General features: G+C 43.6%; 3 protein-coding genes and 1 long non-coding RNA gene across 5 annotated transcripts in view; 2 read left to right on the forward strand and 2 right to left on the reverse strand.

Moving 5' to 3' along the window:
• Positions 1-6,172, reverse strand: part of cmpk2 (cytidine monophosphate (UMP-CMP) kinase 2, mitochondrial) — a 6,378-nt gene extending 206 nt beyond the window's left edge. Inside the window, exons 1-5 of one of the 2 annotated variants that reach the window (XM_063224133.1) lie at positions 5,478-6,172; positions 5,073-5,187; positions 4,484-4,685; positions 2,153-2,401; positions 1-424 (exon numbers count right to left, since the gene is read on the reverse strand). The exon at positions 1-424 is cut by the window's left edge and continues 206 nt beyond it. In XM_063224133.1, the coding sequence (XP_063080203.1) occupies positions 304-424; positions 2,153-2,401; positions 4,484-4,685; positions 5,073-5,187; positions 5,478-6,065 (1,275 nt within the window). In that variant the 5' untranslated portion in view covers positions 6,066-6,172 and the 3' untranslated portion in view covers positions 1-303. Of the gene's footprint in view, positions 626-2,152; positions 2,402-4,483; positions 4,686-5,072; positions 5,188-5,477 lie in introns of both variants that reach the window. The other variant, XM_063224134.1, reaches the window with a different exon arrangement.
• Positions 6,173-6,655: 483 nt separating this feature from the next.
• rsad2 (radical S-adenosyl methionine domain containing 2) lies at positions 6,656-12,471 on the forward strand. The gene is made up of 6 exons (XM_063184127.1): positions 6,656-7,107; positions 7,420-7,581; positions 9,538-9,767; positions 10,583-10,732; positions 10,833-10,865; positions 12,255-12,471. Exons 1-6 carry the CDS (start codon positions 6,657-6,659, stop codon positions 12,417-12,419), a joined length of 1,191 nt encoding a protein of 396 aa, XP_063040197.1. The 5' UTR covers position 6,656; the 3' UTR covers positions 12,420-12,471.
• Positions 12,472-12,978: 507 nt separating this feature from the next.
• LOC134435252 (uncharacterized) lies at positions 12,979-15,790 on the reverse strand. Its single transcript, XR_010031987.1, has 6 exons — positions 15,645-15,790; positions 15,439-15,544; positions 15,194-15,266; positions 14,598-14,680; positions 13,923-14,021; positions 12,979-13,036 (listed from the first exon to the last, which is right to left on the reverse strand). It is a non-coding gene; the product is annotated as an uncharacterized LOC134435252 (long non-coding RNA).
• Positions 15,791-16,581: 791 nt separating this feature from the next.
• Positions 16,582-17,771, forward strand: part of rnf144aa (ring finger protein 144aa) — a 39,662-nt gene continuing 38,472 nt past the window's right edge. The window contains exons 1-2 of the mRNA XM_063184128.1: positions 16,582-16,842; positions 17,186-17,468. The gene's annotated coding sequence lies outside the window, so the exon portion shown is untranslated. The remainder of the gene's footprint in view (positions 16,843-17,185; positions 17,469-17,771) is intronic.

Genomic DNA, 17,771 nt, shown 5'->3' on the forward strand with positions numbered 1-17,771 from the left:
TGTGTGCGTGCTGGGCTGGGCTGGGCTGTACACCCTCTCTCTTCCTCTTCCTCTCTCTCTCTCTCTCTCTCTCTCTCTCTCTCTCTCTCTCTCTCTCTCTCTCTCAGTACAGAAGCCCCAGCTCAAACTAGTTTGTACAACACAATTTCACTTCCACAACACTACACTGCCACCTAGTGGTTCTGGATGGAACAGCACGTCTCCCCAGCTGAGGAGGCGAGAGAGGTGTGAAAGAGAGAGACAGAGAGCGAGAAGGAGGGAGAGAGAGGAGAGAGGAGAGGGAAGCGAGGCGAGCAAGCTTGTTTACAAGTGGCATTTGTTCTTAATTAAAAGCAGCACTTGTTGGAGCACTTTGTCTGGAGAGGGACTGGCATCCACAGTGACGCAGGCTGGGTCCTCAATCCTCATGTAAGCCTCCTCCACTCTGTGGGCAAGGAGTGGCATGTGTTACCAACAAAACAAAAAAAACGGTGCCATAATTACAAATGCGGGCATATTTAGTTCATTTCCCCGCGCTGGGAACGGGGCTAGTAAAAAAATGTTTTAAAAAACCTCCAACGAGCTTGAATGTTGCTGGCTGTATGGTAAATCGTTCTCAAATCACTTCCAGATATTTACAGAAACACTATGGATGACAAAAAAACAAACAACGTGGCTGTTAGTCTTGCAGCACATTTCTCAGGCCCATGATATGAGCTCATATTTTTGGGCGCCCTTTAAACATCTGCACTGGCCCCATGCCAGGTGTTAAAGTGCTTTAAGCAGGCCAGTGCATGGGCTTCCATTGCTGGAGGTGTGTGTGTGTGTGTGTGTGTGTGTGTGTGTGTGTGTGTGTGTGTGTGTGTGTGTGTGTGTGTGTGTGTGTGTGTGTGTGTGTGTGTGTGTGTGTGTGTGTGTGTGTGTGTGTGTGTGTGTGTGTGTGTGCGTCTTTTTCACCAAAGTGTCCGGTGGCTGGGAGCTAAATTAAGCTCAAAAGTGACCTTGCTCACCGGCGGCACTTAACTCTGACCATTTTAATGGGGCCACACAGATGAGGCAGGCAACTAATCATGTCCTCTTCCCCCCTACCATTCAGAGCCTCCTCCGGAGAAAGTAATTGATAATTACGTGTGCTAAAGGGACTCCCTGACCAGGCACCGAAATAGTGTGCTATTGCGCTGAGGTGTGCTGTGCTGTGTCGTGTAGTGTGCAGCCCCTTGTGTCCATGTGTCTTCTTGTGTAATGTGTGTTATCACCAACATGCAGGGGCACTAGTATTGGGACAGGGGGGGGCGTTGTCAGAGGCGTTGGGCCCTCAAAATATCGTAGAATGGGACCCCTACAAGATGTTTGGCAATCGAAAGCCACTGGCAGTGGGCCCCCCCAAGTGGTGAGGCCGGGGGTTCCTGCCCCCCCCCTCTGCTCCGCCCCTGCCAACATGTGTGGTGATGGTGACTCCCTCTATGGCTGTGTGTCTAACAAGTCCGGCCTACTTTTGGAATTGTGTTTTGAACTAATGTATGCACATGCTTGCTTGTGTATGGATCTATTGAAATGTGTGTTAACGAGTTAACACAAGTGTGCCATACTTTTAGTACTGCACTGTATATAGGACAGCTGTGGCCAAATGGACGAATCTCACAACTGGAAAGCTTGTACTATATTGGTATTATATAACTTTGTTTTGGATGAAAGAGTGAGCTAATTGTAAAATAATATGTTTGTGTATAAGTATCCAGATTTGGTGCTTTGGTGGTGGGAACATGACAACGAATTAATGAAGTAGTATTCAATTCTATTATTTAAATCCCTGTACAGATTAACATGGATCTATGGCTGTGAGTTTAACCTAATTCTATCAGAACATGTTGTTGGCCTCAAGCTACTTTGTTAATGCATATGCTATGCTTAATATTATAATATTCCTATACTATTAAATGACATGTAATTGTATACATGTGTTATTTTGGGGCTGTATGTGTGGCTGTTAAGTTTCGACTTGCTTCTGTCGGAAGGTGTTGTTGGCCTCCAGATACTTTGTTAAAGCATATGCTATGTTAAATATCATAATATTCCTATACTATCTCATGATAAATACAGTACTTGGCTCTACATGTATAAGTTTCTTATTTTGGGGCTGTATTTGTATGTGTGGCGGTAAGTTTCGACCTACTTCTGTCGGAAGGTGTTGTTGGCCTCCAGCGCGGCCTCCTCGGGCGTCTGTGCCAGGCCTCTGCCCCGTAGCCTCCTCTGCCTCTCGGCCGGGTCCAGGGTCAGCAGCAGCACCAGGCTGGGCCTCAGCAGGTCCTGCGGCCAGCGGTACACCTCCGACCCCGCGCCTGGCAGACGGCCCACGCCCACGCCTCCTCCTCCTCCGCGCACAGCTGTGGCGATGGCGTACGCCGCTGTGCTGTGCCAGTACCTGAGAGCGGGGCAATATGGTGGCCGTGAGAGGGGATTGGGCTAAAATGAATAGACACTAGCAGCAGCAGCAGCAGCAGCAGCAGCAGCAGCAGGGGTTGGTTGGATAGTGATACAGGGCCAGCAGAGTGGAACTGCTGGCTATGGGCACAATGTGCAAGTGTAACGGAGGCCAACTAGCCGAGTGTGGCGTGGAACATTAGTAAACCTCCCTCCCGAAGCCTTATACTAATGTTTCTCAACAGGGATGGTACAGCCTCGCAGGGGACATTGGGGAGCTCTAGGGGGGTGCTGAGAAGGATTCAGCTGAGAGGGGGCGGTGGTTATTTGCCATTGAGGGGCATTAGTCCATTTTTTTTTTAATACTGGGGGGGGGCATCAGGCTTATGATGAGGTCAAGGGGGCATTGAGAGGCTTGTGATGAGGCCAAGGGGGCCTTTGTTTAAAACAGATTGAGAACGCCGTATACAGTATCGATACCGCTGAGCAATCGGACTGGTCCTTAAGCTCAGCGGTATTATGCTATGACTCCCATACCTGAACTGAAGCGTTGACTATGAGGTGGCAAGTGTCGAACTGTGCAGGAACACCTCAGTTACACAAGTGCTCCTGACATTACCCAACAACCATGACAAAAAAATCAAGGAAAAGCCAGGAAAAGCCAATAATCATAACATATGATTATACCACATCATATCACTCAGCTTAGGCACATGTGACACTGTGGACACTTTATATTTGTGTGTGTGTGTGTGTGTGTGTGTGTGTGTGTGTGTGTGTGTGTGTGTGTGTGTGTGTGTGTGTGTGTGTGTGAGTGTGTGTGTGTGTGTGTCATCTATGTGTAAGTGTGTGTGTGTAATGTATTACAATATTGAGTCTTTACCCCTGTTCAAATCCAGACTTAAAACTCATCTGTTTCAGTTAGCCTATTCTTTATGATTCTTTAAAGGGACACTGTGCAGGATATGGTCAAAAAAGGTACTGCTACTATGCTGCTCATTGAAACTGGGCTGCCAATTACCAAATTTGATCTTTACATGAACGTTTTCTAAGTAATAAACAAATATTTTCTAGTATGGTCCAAGTAGAGTCATTTTTGCTGCTAAAAATGGCTATTTTTGGAAATTCAAAATGGCGGACCATGGAGAAGATCCCCCTTTTCATGTATGAAAAGTGCAATTTTCCCAGTCATAATGAATACTTAGAATTTGATGCTGGTGGTAAGTATTCATGAAAAAGGTAACATTAGTGAATGGGCAGCATGAATTCTGGAAATAAACAACTAAAAATCTCACACAGTGTCCCTTTAACTCTATTTTGTTTTATTTTATTTTTATTTATTTTCTATATATTTATTTTTTGTTTATAATCTGTTTATCTGTCTTGTTTTATTTTGACTCTCTCTGTACAGTGTCTTTGAGGTTTTTGAAAGGCGCTTTTAAATAAAATGCATTATTATTATTATTAATGTCTCGTGGGCAATGTCTTTTTTGTATTTATGCATGTGTGCATGCTACTTGACACCTTCATTTCCCCCTGGGATCAATAAATGATACTCTACTCTAGTCTACTCTACTCTATTCTACTCTACTCTATTTTACTCTACATCACTTCATCTACAAACGTAGTAGGTTGGTTAGTTAGTTGATAGTGATACAGCAAGGCCAGCAGGGTGTCACTGCTGGCTATGTGTACAACATACAAGTGCTCCTGACAGCCCCCCGCCACCCTCAAAAATAAGCCCCGGGAAAATAAACACTACTAACCCCAATAATCACATCACATCACATACAGTACCTTCCAGCAACTCTGAAGTTTAATCTCCTCCAATTGTACCGCCATTATTGCTGCCTAATAGTTTTGTTATCTTATAACTGAGCACACTCCTCCAATTTAAAGAAGCATTCAGGGTGTGACAATGAACCCAAATGTGTTCATCTGTGTTTGACCTTGACTCCTCCACTGACAATGTCATTCGTTCCTGATTGTCAATTCTATCCAAGAGAGAGCTACTCCCTGTAGCTGCCAGTTCATATACAGTGTAACTGCATTACACTGCTCATAAATATACACATTTCCTTACCTGTCTACCACGACGGGAGCCTTTGATGAGTCCCTGGCTATCTGCCCGGCGGTGATGTAGTTCCCCAGGGCATAGAAGGCTCGGCGGATGAGGGGGGGCTCGGCGTCGAAGCGGGCTCTCAGAGGAGCCAGGCTCTCGGGAGGGGACTTGAGCAGCACAGCGTTTAGCTGCCGCGCCAAAGACTCCGTCAGGGTAGTTTTACCTGAACAAGTGAAGGCGACAACACTGAAATGGATATTATGCGCTCAAAACACTGGGAAAAGAAAGAAAACACAAATTGTGTCATGGTTTTCTTAACGCCAACTGTCTGGCTTTATATAAAGCCTAATGCTGAATCTGGGAAATCCAAGCATCTATTTTAGGCCTACATGAAAAAGACTTTCCTATATACATGGGTTTCAGTGTACATTGATACAATGATCATTTTAAAATAATGGTTGTAAAAAGGCTGAGTTTTTTATGGGTTTTGATAGCATTTCCCAGTCACATAGAATGTTTTCTGTACCATGATCAGAATTATCTCACATAGAAAAAATATGTCAGAGTGTGTGAATTATCAGTGACAGTCAGACACAGTCACGTAGCCTACCTGTGGCATCTAGTCCTTCAATGACAATTACTGGGAACCTTCCTCTCTCAGTTGAATCCAGTCGCTGGTCCACCAGGTCAAGAACCGCCTGCGACTCTGGAATGATGTCCCTGCACTGTACATAGAAAGTTCAAGATAACTGTCAGTGCGACTTCATACATTCATGATATCAGGTTTAAAGAAGACTTGGTTATGGGTAAAGTGTTGCAGTTAATCAAAATAAACGGCTTTCCAGTCATACAGTCTGTCATTGATCATTTTTTTCAGTGAAGTAAAACTGCTGATCAAGATTACCTATGTCATCGCCTGTCTTGTTCACTAGGGGGTGACATTTCTCTGTTTACAGCAAAGCATCTAAATATAGCAGCGGAGGGAGGCATGCTGCAAAGTTATTACAGAACTTACCTCAGTCAGAACTTTGTACGCTTCATCGAAGCTGTAAAAGACGTCGTTGTTTATGATGCTTAAGACTGTGGGACAAACTTCCGGTGCCACTGTTAATGTGACACAATATTTGTCTAAATCAGTGAGAGAGCATCCGTCTTTTTTAGGCAGGTGATTCTGCCACCAGATGTCCTTTTCTTGTACATAGGAGCACACTGCAAGTGACTCCACCTGCTGAAGGTCTCCAATCACTCTGTCTGCAATAGGGCTGTCAGACCTATACATTAAAAGGAATCCTTTCCTGACCGATTGCTTTACATCAGGCAAGAATGACGGCATTTCCATAATGGTGCAGTCGGTTGAGGGAATGGATGATAATTTGTCTTGAAGAAATGCATACATCTTCGATCTCTGAATTCTGTCTCCACACTGGACGTGGAATGACAATGCCTTCCCATCTCCAAAGAGCTGCTTTAATTCATGCCTCCTGGGATCTGCCTGTCTGTCCGCGCGCAACGCAAAGTACAGCGCGCTCCTTTTGCCACACTCTACTTCAAAAATTCGTGAACTCCATTGTCCGAGGTTGGGTATTAAGCGTCTTGCCATCATGTTGAGAAAAATGTGTTGGTTTCCGAAGACTGCTCCAATACTAGCGCCATACACACCAGAAACATGAGATAGTAATCCGTTGTATCGAAAACGAAACTTAAGGAAATGAAAACCGAAGAACGAAACTTAACTCAGCCAGACAGCAAAAGTTATGTCATTACCTGAACAATGTTCAGCGATGACTCCATCACCATATGTTCAGTCTAAAAAACAAACAAACAATAACACAAGCACATGCTACTCCATATTATGGTTGCTGCGTAGCCTACTAGGCCCAGAGGCTAACTACTACTGGTAGTAGTCTGATAATAACCATAATAATAATAGTCCAATAATTGGAATAGTTAATGGGCATGCCACGCTCCTCTAACCTACTATCTCCGAGGTCATTTCAGGTGAAGGTAGCTGTCCTGTGTGCAGCACCTTTGCACAGCTGATTGACTTCACAAACTGTATTTGATAACATTCTGCTTCCATTTCTAAGCTGTGAAAGTAGGCTGTTATCCTCATCTCTCATCTTGGTTGCCCAGCATGTGACTCAGCATTTATCTATAAATCAGCTGCCCAGTGTGTCAATATGTTTCGATTTCTATGTTTGTAAACAGAAACCAGGCTATACAAATTCAGCACGCCTATAAAAACCCGTCAGCGGCCTCACTCTTCAACAGACGGAATTTCAGTAGCCAGTCAACTATCAACATGTTACTGACAACTCAGATCGCCTTCTTGAAGATGCTTTTAACCCTGTGCTATAGCAACGTGCACTGGATCTTTGGCAACATCTTAAAAACAGTGAGCTTTTGGGTGGGAAGAAAGCGCGAACAGGTGGCGTTACGCACAGCCGTAATTGGGGTCGCCAAAAATGGAAAGAATGACGCACAAAGGACGCCAAAAGAAAACGCCACAATACCAACCAGTGTCAACTACCACTTCACAAGGAAATGCAATTACAAGTGCGGCTTTTGTTTCCACACAGCAAAAACGTCTTTTGTCCTGCCAATAGAGGATGCGAAGAGAGGGCTGCAACTTCTAAAGGATGCAGGTGGGCGCTTTTAAATGTTTGCCAAAAACGGTCAGTTCTCAACAACAACAAAAAACTGTCCGAGCTCTTCTGGTTTTATAGCTTGTGTGCACTGCAATCAGGGCCGTTGACAGCTTTGGCCTAAGTCATCTGAAAGGGCCCAATAGATGCAATGTAATTAGGAACCAATTCTGGGCCCCATCTCTCCTTGGTCCCGGGACAACTGACGGCTTTGTCCCCCCTTGTCGGCACCCCTGACTGCAATGTATCCAATGTAGCCATTTATTGTTGACGCAATTATCTTACATCAGTTGTACTTCAATCCAATTACAGGAATGGAAAAAATAAACTTTTCTGGCGGAGAGCCTTTCTTGCACGAGAGGGGTGACTTTTTGGGTGAGATGGTGCGGTTCTGCAAAGTGGAGCTCCAACTTCCCAGCGTCAGTATCGTGAGCAATGGCAGCATGATCAAGGAGCGCTGGTTCAAGAAATATGGTGAGTGCTCTGCCATCTCCTGCAGAGGGCGGCATTCATGCAAAGTCACTAACTAGACCTAAGTCATGACTTCCAGTTCCATGAACTTAAGTCCCTTTTCGACTAGCCCTGTTAGAACGGGGCTGCGCACTGCTGGGGCGTGGTTTCGTTTTCTTTTTGCATTTACTCCACCCATACACACCCATCATCAGCTCAAACAGGGCTCAAACAGGGGCGATTATAGAATTGCGAAAGACGTGGTTCGAGGTGTGCGGAGCTGAGTTCCACTTGGCTACATGTTGCCTGTGTTAGGATTTACCGGCATGTGCAAACACCTATCCCCACCCACGCACTTTAAAAATCAACATCGCTTTTCTGTCGGCAGTTACAGTAGACAGAGAAAATTTGCTCAAGCAATTATCATGTTCTTTAAAGTAGCCTAACTCCAGTCCTTGGCCAAGGAGTTATATAGCCTATTAGGCTATTATTTTAAAATCCCGCTATTTCCAAAGCTCCACGCCTCCTCCTTGTGAGAAGTCGTTTTTTTTTACCACCATGCAAAATAGGGCACACTAAAGTAGCCCTTTTCAATGCACATATCTTCATATACGAACCTGCAGAGGGATGGCGAATTTGCTGTTATCAAATTAAATGTAAAAATGAACATTTCGAATGAAAAAGACAACTGTGGTTTATTCGAGGGAACAAAGAACACAGCCATGACAAAAATATTTCCTCTCTATCCGGCTGGAGAACAACGCCATTGTTTACTTGAAGTGGCGACCGCTTAAAGTTAAATAACTTTGGATTGAAAGAACATAAACACGTGCCGTAAAAACCTGTAAAAAGCTAAGAATCTCAGCTTTTGAACAAGCCCTAACACATGTCTGTAGGTCTAGGTTAAGGAGATCGCTGTCTGTTGGAAAACAAAATGACGAGGTAAAAAAAATGGTTGGAAAGCGCTATTTTTTCACTTGAAACAGCGGCCGCTTAAAGTTATATAACTTTGGATTGAAAGAACATAAAAACGTTCCGTAAAAACATGTGAAAAGCTAAGATTCGCAGCTTTCGAACAAGCCCAAACACATGTCTATGGGTCTAAGAGAAGGAGATCGCTGGTTATATTTAGTCCTACATAGGTCATATTGTTTAGATTAGGGCTTAGATTCACCATCCATGGCGTGAAAACACGGTGTTGTCGCGGCTAGTTGCAGCAGCTGATCATACGGCCCAGTTCTAGTCCTGTTGTATGGAAATGCGTGCGAGACAGCACCATCGACCCCCCGTCAAGTTTCATGAATATTTATAAAGCCCGCCCCGGAACGCGGAACCCAATGGAAAAGAGAGTGCAGATGGACCCGTAGACCCATTCATTCTTTGCTGAAAAAAAGCTGAACTACATCATAGCAACATTGCTATGACATTAGATTACAAAACGCCTTTAAGTCATTACCATTTTGGGAACAATACCTTCAGGGGCTCTGCACATAGACATTAGGATGACTGATGTAGTAGCTGTGGTTGTACCACCCCTGATATCTGTTTGTAAAACAATGTCACTGGCATGGGGGCCGCTGGGGGGGGGGGGGGTACAGATTCTAAGGGCCCAAGCACTAATAGGGGCCCTTAAGGGGGCCCAAGCACAAAATTTGAATCTTTCATGGGGCCCAACATTTCTGGCAGTGCCCCTAGTCACTGGCCCATTTGTGAAGTATCACAATGGGTTAATGTGCCTGTGTATTTATAGGCTATAGTAGTTATTTGTATTATGACAAGTAATTACATACTAATGCCATGTTGATAGCCAAATATGCCATCATCCATGTCGTGGCTTGTAAGTCTTGTATGTAATCTATAGCCTTTTACCACCTCACTAGCCAGGTTTCGGAGCTTCATCCTACCGAGGCATGGTTTCGGGTTTTATTTGCATTTACCCCGTCCATCTTCAGTTCTAACGTGAAACTTATTGTCCTGAAGGAGAGCACCTGGACATCCTGGCTATCTCCTGTGACAGTTTCAACGAAGACACCAACCAAGCCATCGGCCGTGCCCAGGGTCAGAAGAGCCACCTCGACAACCTGTTCAAAATCCGGAGCTGGTGCCAAGACTACAAGGTGGCTTTCAAACTCAACTCTGTGATCAACACCTACAACAACGACGAGGATATGGCCGAGAACATCAGCCAGCTGAACCCTGTGCGGTGGAAGGTATTGTCTTTTAATCTCTACTTTCATCTCAGCATAAGCTAGTAGCCTATACAAATACAGGCTGCGGATTTGTCAGAAAACCAGAAGGGGGGATACGTTTAAGATTTTAAGCAATATCAATGGAATAACATTAAAGTGTGTTTGAAAACATGTAGATATCAAAACCGGAAAGGGGGGCAATCCTCCCTTACAAATCGCACCCTGATTTTAGATCACTGTTGTGTATTTCAGTGAGAGAGTGAGAGAGTGTGATGGGAAATTAGTGGGAGAGAGAGGGGGGTCGGGGGAAGATCGGCCATTGACCTCAGATCGGAATCAAACCCTGATTGCCAAAGTAATGGGGATGTCTTAGCCCATTGAGCCACTGTGCCCCAAAAATCAAAATGGTTTTTAGTTCACTTTTGGAACCACATTTGATGTGACATGTTGGGCAGTCATGGGTAAGCGGTTAGGGCGTCAGACTTGTACCCCAAAGGTTGCCGGTTCGACTCCTGACCCGCCAGGTTGGTGGGGGGAGTAATTAACCAGTGCTCTCCCCACCATCCTCTGTGACTGAAGTACCCTGAGCATGGTACCGTCCTACCACACTGCTCCCTTTCAAGCACCATTGGGGGTGCCCCCTTGCACGGGTGAGGCATAAATGCAATTTTGTTGTGTGCAGTGTACACTTGTGAGCCGTGGAGTGCTGTGTCACAATGACAATGGGAGTTGGAGTTTCCCAGTTGGACTTTCACTTTCATGTCACTAAATACGTACATAGGCTAATGATACACTATGGGTCTACTGACAGTACATGACTATTTTGTCTCAACAAGGTGTTCCAGTGCTTGCTGATTGCTGGGGAGAATGTGGGAGAAGACAGCCTTCGAGAGGCAGAGCGATTTGTCATCAGCGACCAACAGTTTCAGGACTTCCTTGACCGTCACAGAAGCATTACATGCCTGGTTCCAGAGTCCAATGAAAAGGTATTCTAACCAGAAACAGTTGTTCATACAATTGAAGGGGAAGGGTGAGTAGTTGGAAAAGTCATATGATGTGCATAATTATTTGTGTTTTTTTCTTAAGATGAGGGATTCCTATCTGATTCTGGATGAATATGTAAGTACTATGCCGCTGTTAAGTTTTGAATATCCTTCTCCACATACATACTTTTTAACATTTCACTGACATGTTAGTCAATATGACTTGATCTCAATGACACACTGTCAAGAACACGGTTTACTAATAAATTGAGAAAGGGGAATTTCACCTTGGTGTTGCAAGATTTCAAGGGGCTCAAATCGATTTTTCAGTCAAATTAGTTTTTGTATAGCCTGATAACCTGACTAAAGAAACTTCTGCATCATCTGCCTAGACCTAGGGTCAGACCTAGATTTTGGTAGATCCTCTCAAAAACTTTCTGAATCGATGGAAACTTTTAAAATATAAACTATACAAATACCATACCATACATAAATACATTAGGCTGCCTACTGACTTGTTCTTGCGTTGCATTTCTATAAGCTCTGGATAAGCTTTCTATGGTGCTAACACTATATTCCCAAGAGGGTGCTGTCAATATAGTACCTGCCACCCTCTAGTAGGTGGTGGGCAGTGCCAGCTTGATCACAAAGGTTGATCTTGGCAAGAGGCCTGGAACCTATAAGTGTGCCGTGAAAAAACACAAGCGCCCGATCATATTTCTTTCCCTTTGTGTCATGTGCTCCACTCCACACCATTAAGATCTCTAGCCTTGCATAATCCACCCATGACATCCCACCCATTGTGGATCATGGACGTGGCAGCCCCATTACCAGAGAGTATAGAATCTTATTTATTCTCTGTTACCAGCTATAGGCCTAGCCTGTTACCTGTTACCATACTGTTACCAGTCATAGGCCCAGGGCTAGAATAAAAGGCAGCTTTGGGTACGAGTGAACACACTATCAATATGGCAAAAAAAACACCGCTTTCTTTAAACCCTTAGCGCAGAGCCTATGTTACGGTCACCAAAATTGTAATGGCTAGTGAATAGGCCCACCGGCGACCCCATCTGCAGTAAGAGACTACATGAATTCTCAATGCTTACTTATCAATGTAATTATACCACCATGTCACAACAGACATGTTGAAACCCCATGCAAAAAAACGTTCTTCCCCTTTAAGGCCATTGCCAGTGTGCATTACCAAATAAGTTTTAAATGTAAGTGTAAATAGGCCTATAGGCCCTAACTTCTTTTTTTTCAATAACATCCTGCCATCTAAAATGAAATGGAATTGCTGGATTTAAAGTCACATGTGAAGTCACATGTGTACGCATGTGCTGTAGCAGTTCAGGTCACTTTAGTCACTTAAGTTTAGTGACATGAGCATCAGGTGGCAAGCAGTAGCACATTCAATCACAGTACTCCAGAAACTGATGATGACAGAGAAAGACACCATCTCTTGTCTAACTATAAAGACATGAAGCCATTCCCATGAATATATCCTTCTATTTTCATTTTACAGATGCGTTTCCTGGATTGCAGAGAAGGTCGTAAAGACCCGTCCAAGTCTATTCTGGATGTAGGAGTTGAGGAGGCTATCCAATTCAGTGGCTTTGATGAGACGATGTTTCTGAAGAGGGGTGGGAAATATGTATGGAGCAAAGCTGACATGAAACTTGAGTGGTGACCTGACTGCTTGTGTGTTTTTTGCTTGAGAAAAAAAAGATATTTTAAGATATCTTCCTGCCCCAGACAGCACACTTACGTCTTGCCAACGTTGGCAAGATGCTTTTTGCCCGATGTAAAATACATCGGCACGACGTCTTTGAAAGGACCGTTTGCTCATCGGCAAGATGTTGGGCAGACGTCGGCAAATAGGCGACAGGCGATGGAGAGCCAACGTTATGCCGATATAATTATTTATAGTCCTACCATGAGCCGACGGTTGCCCGCCTTATATCCGCTCATGAGCCAATGTTTAACCGATTTAATTACGACTTAATTACGACCTACTCGACGTACCCCATCTGCGCGAGGAAAGCATCCGGACGTCTCGAGGAACAGCTGATTTTAGGTTGCAGTTATGAAACTAGCATGTCAGAAAATCACCTAGCATGCCAGAAAATCAGCTCTTTCCATAAACAAAAAGACGTCTGAATGTTCTCACCGCTGCAGTGGAATTCCGCCTTATTTGAGGTCTTCCTGCTTCACCATATGCCTCACCAATGAAAACACAAGACATCATAGACGTTTTTCCATTTATTTTTTCCACAATTAAGCAAAATGTCCATCGTTGAATCATTCCTGCAGGAGAAAAAAAAAAATCTGTGAACATGGGCTGGATGTGAAAATCACCCTTTACATGAGAACATACCCTACAGTTTAGGCTATGACTTTGACATGTCAAAAGTTTACAACTATTTATTGAGAACAGTTTTTGTAAGCAGGATTTCACCATCTACTGTATGTAGCCTAAATCCCTGCCTGTGGGATGAAAAGTCTATCATCTATATTGACCCTTTTAATTTAAAAGTGTACTCGCTACTCTGTGGTATTTTTTTATATAGTCATGGATAAGTGGGGCAGTCATTGGTAAGCGGTTAGGGTGTCCTGTAGCCCAGGGCTGAACAACCCAAAGGTTGCTGGTTCATCTCCCAGCCCGCCAGGTATGTGGAGGGAGTAATTAACCAGTGCTGTCTCCTCCATCCTCCATGACTGAGGTACCCCAAGCATACCTTCCCGCCACACTGCAACATACTGTTCCCTTGGGATGCCAATGTAGGCTGCACCCTTGCACAGGTGAGGCATAAAATGCAATTTCGTTGTGTGTATACTTGTGTGCTGTGTCACAATGGCAAAGGTGGGCTTTCACTTATATACACCTAGAGATTGTTTCCCCTTTTAAACAGTTGAAACATGAACATTTCCAGTCAATATTTACAATGGAATAGCAGACCTCTGTGTCATATTCCCAAGGAATGGTAGCATCACATCTGCTGTGCTGTGCTGAGTCAAAGTAATTCATAAGCCTACTGGTTGTGTTTTCCCTGCCCATTCACTACTTTGATGGCCTGCAATTTATTCAGATGTGTTCTACAACTTTTTGATGAAACTTACATTTTACATTTGATACCACAAACTAGGCTTACTTGTTGTGCTGTGTGGATTTTTTAGCAGGGATCTCACTTACCAATCAGCATGTTTTCCTCTTGTTACCAGTATCAGTCTGAACCTGGCTGGCCACCTGTGCACTTAACCATATGTGAACTCTGAGGGCAAGTGTAGAAGCCTGGCAAATAAAGACAGGAATAAGTCGGTCTCAGTATCACTGCGCAACTACATTCACAATGTAATATGTTGGTTTAGTTGATTTCTGTCCATCACAATTTAATATTATGGTTTACATTTAGGCATATAACTTTCACAATACCATATTAGTTACATTTAGCTAGCTAGTGTCCTATTTGGTAAGGACATGTACAAGTGATGTAGGCTGTACAGCAGGGGTGGGCAACTTTCATTGTAAGGTGGGCCAACATTTTTAATTACCACAACCACATCACCACGCACTTGAGAGAATTTACAAAAGGATACTTCACTTTTTGTTTATTTATACCAGAATGCTTACACTATTGATTTATAGGGGGTTAAAACTGTACTTTTTCTTTTTTTTAAAAAAAAAATTGAGAAGTTGGGCTGCATGTGGCGCCCGAGCCTCCAGTTGCCCATCCCTGCTGTACAGTATCCTAACAGAAAGGCTCTCATAGTATTTCAAATAATGATCTATATAAAAACTGGTTATAATAGGTACAGTGCAGCATAAACAGGGTTGAGGGGGTGGTTTCTTTTATTTCGTTGTACCTACCGAGTAGTTTAGCCAATGTCTGTGTGACACGTTCATGCTGCCACCTCCACAGCATCCTCTTCACAACCGCAGGGGCAAAACACCTGAAAACATAATAATGTAATCCTTTTTCAGTCCAAGATATAGACTAGAAAATGAGTGACAGCATCACAAACAGTTTGTATGCAAGTGTAGTGACCCCCGTTTTTGTCTTCTTCTTATTCCCTTATTCTCATTCCCTGTCTTTTTGTTGTCCAGTCAGAAGCTGTCTTTTAGTTTAATTATGCTGTTGCACGTTTTCGCCAATAGATGGCATCATAGGACCAGCAATGAGTGCAGAGACTCTCTCTGGTGCAGTAGCCAGTGACTTCGGTCACATAAGAAGAACGAAACGTGGAAGTGACAGGCTTTGTTATGATACAGAAGGCAGCGGTGTCAGCTGTACAGTTATGCTGAGGAAAATGTAAATAAACAACGAACTCAGCGAAACTCTACTTGAGGACCTTATTCATTAAGTGTGCAACATAAGCATTCAAGCAATAATACCACCAGGTCATCACATTTAAGGATTTAACTAATAGTATTTTGTTATGGATCTTATGTAGTGATAGACTTACCATTTTTTCTTGTTATGGCATATCTGGCCGATGTCCCTGTCTGTTGATCTGATTTTGACTTGTGGTGAATTGACTGTGAAAACGAGAGCAACACATTGCAGTGAAGGCTATGAACTCAGGAGTTCTTTAACTTACTTATAGTAAGGGCTATGAATGTGATGCAATATTATTTTTATCTCAATTCACGTGGTGTGTGTTTTCCTGTGCATTGCAAGTTCATCAAAGAAAATCGTTGTGTTACATACCGTAGCCTATTTTGTAATGTCCTTTCAACCAGTCATCATGGGCTAGACATAGACAAGAATCAGCAGCCCCACTCCAGCAGGAAACTTGATTACGGGAGCAGTATGCCTACATTTGTATTACAATAGAAAACGCTGTTAGACTACACACGACCTACATACAATGTGACATCTCAAACTATAACTTATAAAACCAAACAAAAACTCACCTGGTTGCTGGGTACGTTTGACACGTTAGCTAACTTGCTAACGGTAAGAAAAAGTGAGGTCGGATATCGATTAGAAACTCGATGAGGAGGTCATTCGAGACAGCATGACAGGTGAAGAGATTTATTTCAGCAACCTAATTAAATGTTTAATCAAACCTGACTTGTAATTCTGAAACCTACATTTCAACAGAAATAATGGTAATGCCTAACTAAAAAACGATTGCGGTGGCTAATACTACTGCTGCGACGTCCAGTAAAGTAAACGGAAAATGTTCGTTCCCTTGACAACTGAAATAATTTCAAACAGAGCTCGCGCTGCTCAGGTTGCAAGCAAGCAGGCGCTGGCTTTTGGTTTTGGGGTCTTCAAATGATCTGCAAAGCGTCGCGTTGCCGATGGTCGGGGTTAGGTTGGCAAACCATCGGCAAACTGTGTTTGGGACATTGTCAGATGATGGTCGGTGGTTAAGTTGGCAAAGCATCGGGAGGAAACATTAGGAAATTGCTCGGTAAAACGTCGCGTTGCCGATGGTTGGGGTTATGTTGGCAAACCATCGGAAGGGAACTGCAGGGAATTGATCGGCAAAGCGTCGTACTGCCGATGTCGGGGTTAAGTTGGCAAACCATCGGCAAACCATGGCAGGAAACCGTCTTTTCTGCCGCTATTTTGCCGATCTAAAACCAACCTAATTGGCATGAAGATTATAAGGCAAAAAAGGCCTCGACGTTTTGCCGATGTCGCCGCCCAATAGCCAACGTCGGCAAGATGCTTCGTGCTGTCTGGGTACTGCTCTACTTTTTATGTACATGCTTTATCATTTGTTTTGCACTCACTTATAATTTATTAAAAGTTCAAATGCTATTTTTATATGCAAAATGTAATGTATTTGTTAACTCTTCCAATGGGATTATATTAAATGCACCTTAAACCAGAAAATGTGTGTTGTGTGAATTAATACTATGGCAAACTAAACAACATGGGGAAATAAACATACAGTAGGCTAGAGGCCTTGGCATAATGGCAGCTCTTGACCACCTAGTGGCGCAGTCAGAGATTTTATCAGTGTGACTTTCTACCCTCTGAAAAATGCAGTTAGACTAGTCGCCTGCCAAAGCAAAGCAACCTCACACAAATGGCGTCTGTCCAGTGCGTTGCCTTGAACAGCTGATTCTTTCTCTTGTGCAGGATTCCAAGAGTTAGGTAAATGCACATTATATATTTGTCATCTCATAGTTTTGAAAGTAACAGTTTGTTAGACAGACCTTTTTCTTAGGCTAACAACGAACGTTGTCGAATAGTCTTTCTTTCTAAACGGTTAGCTAGCCTGCCGTGTTGGTTAGCCTTCTGTTGGAGAGGCTAGGCAGTCAGCAGGCTGGTGGCTCACAATAACAAACGCATCCCAGAAAAACACTAGCAGACGAAAATGTGATGTTTTTTTAGGTAAGCTTATCTGGGCAGTAGTTATCCCGAGTCTCTGAACTGTCACTTTAGTACGGGGTGCCTGCTTTACTGTTGCCAAACTCCGTGTTTCTGTTCTCTTCAGGTGAGACGCAAATGTCCAGTGTTATCTCACCACTGAAATCATCCATGGTGCCAGGAGGTAGCCACCGTTTGTTCAGCAGCTCCTGTAAAACCCTGCAATAATGCCATTTGAATAGGCAACGTTAGCTAGCTTACTTGGCTAGCTAGCGACTGCTGGCTGGCGAAGAAGCTGTTAATATCAGACTGATTCCAAATCAGGAAGAAGACTGCGTTAGCCAGTGACCAGGAAAGTTCATTTTCAAGCTCATTGACTACTCGGGAACGTCCAGTTCACAACAGACAAGGTAAGCTGCGCCTAAATCTTTAGTCGAGTGTTCCGTGGCCACACTTGACATTGGTTCTTTTCTGTCTATATTTGTCTTGATATGCTGAGTGCTATTGTATGTGTACATTTCAACAACTTACCTGTAGTTTCACCATGACATATTGTAGCAGGTGTGTTAAAGCTAACATTGCACATTTTTGACATTATTTTCTGGCGTACACGCCCACTCAAGTGGTCATGGGCTAAGTTCTGGAACATGCACACAGACACAGTTATGACATTTCAAATAGGCCTATCTGCCCTACAGTGAGGAAATATTGTT

This window comes from Engraulis encrasicolus, chromosome 19 (assembly GCF_034702125.1).
Source record: "Engraulis encrasicolus isolate BLACKSEA-1 chromosome 19, IST_EnEncr_1.0, whole genome shotgun sequence".
NCBI lineage: Eukaryota > Metazoa > Chordata > Actinopteri > Clupeiformes > Engraulidae > Engraulis > Engraulis encrasicolus.

Excerpts from the sequence above, each read along its gene's own strand:
- rsad2 (XM_063184127.1), top strand. The coding sequence starts at position 6,657 with ATGTTTGTAAACAGAAACCAGGCTATACAAATTCAGCACGCCTATAAA. Across the intron at positions 9,768-10,582 it reads TGAACCCTGTGCGGTGGAAG|GTGTTCCAGTGCTTGCTGAT; the intron begins GTATTGTCTTTT and ends TGTCTCAACAAG. Across the intron at positions 10,866-12,254 it reads ATCTGATTCTGGATGAATAT|ATGCGTTTCCTGGATTGCAG; the intron begins GTAAGTACTATG and ends TTCATTTTACAG.